The 5667-nt window shown below is 53.4% G+C and overlaps 1 protein-coding gene across 1 annotated transcript; it reads right to left on the reverse strand.

Moving 5' to 3' along the window:
* Positions 1 to 453: 453 nt before the first annotated feature.
* Positions 454 to 2109, reverse strand: LOC119094965 (alkaline phosphatase). Its single transcript, XM_037217875.1, has one exon. It carries the CDS (start codon positions 2107 to 2109, stop codon positions 454 to 456), a length of 1656 nt encoding a protein of 551 aa, XP_037073770.1.
* Between the last annotated feature and the right edge of the window lie 3558 nt (positions 2110 to 5667).

Raw genomic sequence — 5667 nt, forward strand, 5'->3', positions numbered from 1 at the left:
TTGTCCAAGCTCCATGAGTGCACTTGCCTTGAATCGTCAATGCATTCTGGCTGAGCAGCGGCGTAAAACGCAACGAATCATGCCACGTTCTTATGATGGCGTTTGATGGCTTCGAACCGCATGATCTAGCGTTAGTCGTCTAGGTATTGTTGTAAAAGCGCTAAGCGTTTTAGTTCTCTGTTTGCTTTTCTTAACATTACCGCAAGAGGAGAGCATGTGTGGAAAACGGCATTGGTAGCTCACGATTTCAACGTTCAAGTCGGCCCCCGATTGGTTTCTCCCAGGCATGCCGCTATATTTAGGTGACATAGGGCCCGCCAAGGTGCGAAAACGTCACCAGTATCATGTGCACGTTTATTAAGCAGCTGCCTAAGAGCTCACGGCGTCGCAACCATGGAAGAACAGTCGACTGACCTGAATGGGTTTAATCAAGCGGACTACGTATCCGCTGTACTACTCGTCGCAGACGGTGAGGTAGTCGCCCTGGCAGAGGGCCCAGTTGATGACGTGGTGGATGTAGTTCTCCTCCACACTGCCGCGCAGCAGGTGGGCGCCGGGGCCGCGCGCGAAGATGCCGACGTCATCTCCACCGTGGGTCTCCTTCGGCAGGTAGATGCCGGCCACCTGCTTGTAGTGCGGGTCGCGCCACTCGGCGTCCGGACCGGTCTGCATGAGGCCGGAGCGCTTGGCGTCCAGCTCTTCCTTGGTCCGAGCGCCGCCCGGACCGTTGGCGTACTGCAAGATCGAGTAGGGCAGCTTGGGCGGCGGGCCACCCTTCTGCATGCCGCCGGCCAGGAAGGAGGCCGGGCCGAACATGTCCAGGCCGCGCTCCGGGTAGCCGTTGATGGTGAAGGTGTGGGCGTGGTCGGAGGAGACGACGATGAGGGTGTCCTCGATATCGGTGTGATCCACGGCGTACTGGACGACCTCCTCCAGCTCCACAGTCTCGTCAATGGCCGTGTAGGCGTTGCCGTAGTGATGTCCGTGGTCGATCTTGGCGCCCTCCACGAACAAGACGAAGCCGTTGGGTCCGCGCTTCAGGATCTCCAGAGCCTTCTTCACCATCTCGGTCAGGTTGACATCGTCGGCGGTCTGGAAGGCGCGGTACTGCATGTGGCTGCGGCTGAACAGACCCAGCACGTAGTCGGCAGAGGCGGCGTCGAAGCTGTTCAGCTCAGCCTTGGTGCTGATGTAGGCGTGGCTGCGTCCCAGGGACTCCTGCTTGTCCTTCCACTCCTGGATCAGGTCGCGACCGTCCAGGCGAGCGCCACCCTCGACCTCCTTGGGCGTGAACTTGCCCCAGCCGCCGCCGAAGGCAACGTTGATGTCAATACCCTCACGCTCGACAAACTGGGTGGACAGGTCCTTCATAACGTTCTTGCACGAGTCCTGGACGGGGCCGGTCATCCACTCCATGGCGGCGAAGTCGGCGTCCGACTCCCAGGTGCGGTAGGCGGTGTGACCGAAGGTGGCGGCGGGAGAGGCGTGCGTGATGCGGGCGGTGGACACCAGGCCGACCCACTTACCGGCCTCCACTCCGTAGCGGAGGATCGACTTGGGCGAGGAACCCTCGTTGACGGCGTCGCAGTTCCAGATGAGGACGGAGCAGTCCACACCGACCGTGAGGAAGTTGCCCTTGGCACCGGTCAGGTAGGCGGTGGCGGTGGAGGCGGAGTCGGCCGTCCAGCGGTCGCAGTTGTAAGTCTTGGAAAGACCGGTGTAGGGGAACATCTCCCAGGAAAGCATGGTGTGCTCGGGCACGTCGGCGCCGTGCAGCAGACCCTTCTGCTTGCGGGCAGCGGCCAGTGTGTGGATGGACATGCCGTCACCGATGAAGAGGATGGCGTTCTTGGCCTGCTTGTGGTACACCTTGTCGTTGAGCTTGGTCTGGATGATGTCCTGAGCGATGCTCTTCCAGAAAACCGAGTCCAAGACCTGACCGGAGCGGGAGAGGGAGGCGCTGCTTCCCAGTCCCATCTTAGCCTGGACCTCCTGGTAGGTCGGTGCCCACATCTCGTGCATCTCGAGCTCGTCCTCATCCTCGACCCTGGAGTCAAGGGGAACAGAGGCCACGAGAGCCAACAGGCAGGCGGCAACGAACAGCTTCATGTTGAAGTGGTGTCGTCCGACGGTTGTCAGGCGTGCTGTTGTGCCACCACTGCCTTCTTTTATACCGCCTAAAATCGGTGCTCACATGTGCGGGCAATAACGACCACAGCTTAAACAAGTGTTCTGTGGCCGCAACACGTGCGTGTGGTTGTCAAATCAGGTAGCTGGACATAAGTGGATAATGGTTAGCTGCTGATCCGCTGTAGCGGACGGCCGACCGGTCACTGCTCAGTGGGAGCAGCCTCAGAAAACGGTGCACGTTATTTCAGCACTGATACTGCGCAGCGTATGACTGGAGTACAAGATCCATTTTGATTATCCCTCATCGTATTCATAATTTGGTTATGGTGGGGCTCCCATATGCCTGCTTGTAATAGATCAGTAATCGGTGTGCTTGAGAGAGTTTTGAAAGAAATCGCGCTATATGTTGTCCTTCGCGGACTTGTCATCCGCGCCGGTGGCTTCTCCTTCGCTGACGCAACGTGTGTTCCTGTCGCGAAATCTCAGCGAAAAACAAAGTGTAAATAGAAGTAGCTTACTTTCAATGAATGAACAATCATACACAAGGCAGGCAAAAATGGAACCACTGAACGCTGCGCTGCATCCGACCAAACATGTACCGACGACCTAACACGTGCCAATGATGCAACGGCACGTGTGCGCATGCTGCAACGGCGCGCTCCGGATGCGGCAATCGAATACTCTTTAGTGTGAACTTCATGGACGCTAGTCAGCTGACTAACGCGGTACTGAGGCTGCATGGAATCATGTTCATGACGGATGCCAAACCAACGCAAAAGAGCGATTCCGTGCATAGTTATGCCTGGTTGCAGAAGCTGGCAATTTTAGCAAACCCAGAACCAATACAAAAACGAGATATTTTCTGTCACGTAACCCAAGCAGGCCAAGCTCAGTGTTGGCTTAGTGGTAGCATTAGGAGCTTAACACTTGACTGGGTCTGATGTTGACAAAACCAGAAGCATGGCTAACTTGAATTAATTCATTTAGCGACCAATGCGGTCGTGATATATAAATACATTTGATCTCAAAGCACGGTGTCAGCACTCCAGCAAAGACGTGCTTTCAGCTGTACTTCATAGCAGCGCCCTCGCTATTTTGTCATACGCCATTCTGAACTCTTGATCGGTTGGGAAGGGAAGACCGAAAGAGAGTCAGTCGATTTTGCAAGGAAACCTAATAGAGAACTTTGACTTCACATATCATTCACTTCACGGTCCATTCACAAGTGAATAAAATCACACCAAGTCACCACGGAGACCAACATACAGCGCAAATGAAAACATAAAAAAAAACACTTTAAAGCTGGATTCCTCCAACAAGTTGGCAAATTTTCAACAAGTTTCTTGCTCATAGAATAGGCCCCAAGGAGTACAGAGGAAGAGGAGTTAACGGACCAAAAGAAGCACAGTTTTAACAATTCGAGCTCTCAAAACCATGGAAGCTCTGGTCCTCCAGACGCTCCATTCGATGTTTTGCTCATGAAACGATGACGCACGATGACGGGATACTCAACAGCGTTTGTACCTGGCTCGATATAATATCTGTCCGTCAAGATATAATCGGCGCCGACGGCTGCTAGGGGAATGCCTTTTGCGGCTGTTTGCAGCCGATGCAAGCCTTTTTCGAGGGCACCATCGACAGAGCTCTGCACTTTCGACAAGGTTCATTTTCACCTTCACAACTATTGGTCTACTGGTCCTGCGGTCAAGCTATATCCTACGACACCCTTCCTTGGTTTCGGAAGGAATAGGCCCTTATGAGCCCTAATGCATAACAATAGACATGAAACAAAGCTTGGTTTTCTTCCAATATCCTTCACATCTATCAGTCTACCGGTCCTGGGGTCATGCTATATCCTACGAGGGTCATGAGACTCCGCTTCAGACGTCCGAGGCAACTTCTTGGCGCGCACTCTCGCCCGATATAAGGTACACCCACTATAAGGAACGTGCAATATAAGGCACGTACCCTACGTGGCGCGCGCACTTTAAGATACGCATACCACAAGTTGCGCACACTTTGAGGTGCACGCGCTCTATGTTGCGCACTCTGTGAGGTACGCGCCCTTTAAGGTACGCACACTGTAGGGTACGCACACTAAGATGCGCATACTATAAGTGCACATCCTATAAGGTGCATTCTCTATAAGGTGCGCGCACTATAAGGTTTCACCTGATGCGGGCAGGACATTGCCGACCCCCTGTCCTTCGAGAGCCCGCACAACGAGGCCACAACTGTCAACACAGCACTACAACTCCTTGCTGACCTGGTTCTTGGTGACGGACGCGTATCTGGATCCAGAAAGATCTCATCCCAGAATCCGATCCCATGGTACCATTAGCATAGAACCCTGTGCGATCCTGGATCCACCCTCGGGACCCAGGTACGTGTCTGCTGGGTGGTCCTGGAGCGGATGTGCTGGTGCCAGTGCACCCACTGCTGCTACACCGTGCACCAGAATGGGTGCAGTGAGACGGTGCTTGCCCCCAACGGCTTGCGAGTCACAGCGGTGTCTGGACGACCACCTGGACGACCGTTTTATACTCAGGAGGAGCATCATTAGCTGGCCTGTGCATTTCCCGGACCGAACCGCTGAGGTCCATCTTCTCAGCGCAGGCATCAGCACAGATTAACTCTTGCCCTGATGGGGGTGGGGATGAATGCGTCCCCGCCCGCGCCCTGAAAGGCTTGCTGAGGGCATCATTTCACCATCTTGTATATCTGCACCAACATTTTTTAGTAACGTATGGGACATCCATTGCGCGTGTTTTTAGTAGCGTATCGGGCATCCATTTCGTGTGTTTTTAGTAGCGTATCAGGCATTCACTGCGCGTGTTTTTAGCTGCGTATCAGGCATCCATTGCGTGTGTATTTAGTAGCGTATCAGGCACCCATTGCGTGAGTTTTTAGTAGCGTATTAGGCATCAATTGCGTGTGTTTTTGGTAGCGTATCGGGCATCCACTACGTGTGTTTTTAGCTGCGTATCAGGCATCCATTGCGTTTGTTTTTAGTAGCGTATCAGGCATCCATCGCGTGTGTTTTTAGTAGCGTATCGGGCATCCATTGCGCGTGTTTTTAGCTGCGTATCGGGCAACCACTGCGTGTGTTTTGACACCAAAAAGGTGTCCTTAGCATTTCTGACTGGGAGTGACGTCAGTTTTTTAGGGACTCTGTACGGCGATCTATGGCCGGGGCGGGCGACGGGTGGCAGCCGATGGTGCAACAAGTCGGGTGAGGAGGCGCACTTATTTAGTCATGCATCGTAAATTTACCCTAAAAACACTTAAAAAGACGCACGACTGTCTATGAATCGAACCAGGAAGGCGCCTGTTTCTATTTCACATCGCAGCGAGGCATAGTTCCGCACATATTAGCATGCAGACAATTTCCATTTTCGAATACATTTGGCCGTTGACCCGATGTAACTGCATCACTTATTGACGCAGCAATACCAAACTAATTACCAATCGCGAGATCTCATTAAAACCAACCCACTGGTGGTCTCTTCCAAGCTTTGTATTTCTTAGCTTAGAGTC

The sequence above is a fragment of the Pollicipes pollicipes genome, unplaced genomic scaffold (genome assembly GCF_011947565.3).
Source record: "Pollicipes pollicipes isolate AB1234 unplaced genomic scaffold, Ppol_2.1 Scaffold_4219;HRSCAF=4965_pilon_pilon_pilon, whole genome shotgun sequence".
Taxonomy (NCBI): domain Eukaryota; kingdom Metazoa; phylum Arthropoda; class Thecostraca; order Pollicipedomorpha; family Pollicipedidae; genus Pollicipes; species Pollicipes pollicipes.

Bases quoted from the DNA above. Each gene is read 5' to 3' on its own strand.
- LOC119094965 (XM_037217875.1), bottom strand. From the start codon at position 2,109: ATGAAGCTGTTCGTTGCCGCCTGCCTGTTGGCTCTCGTGGCCTCTGTT.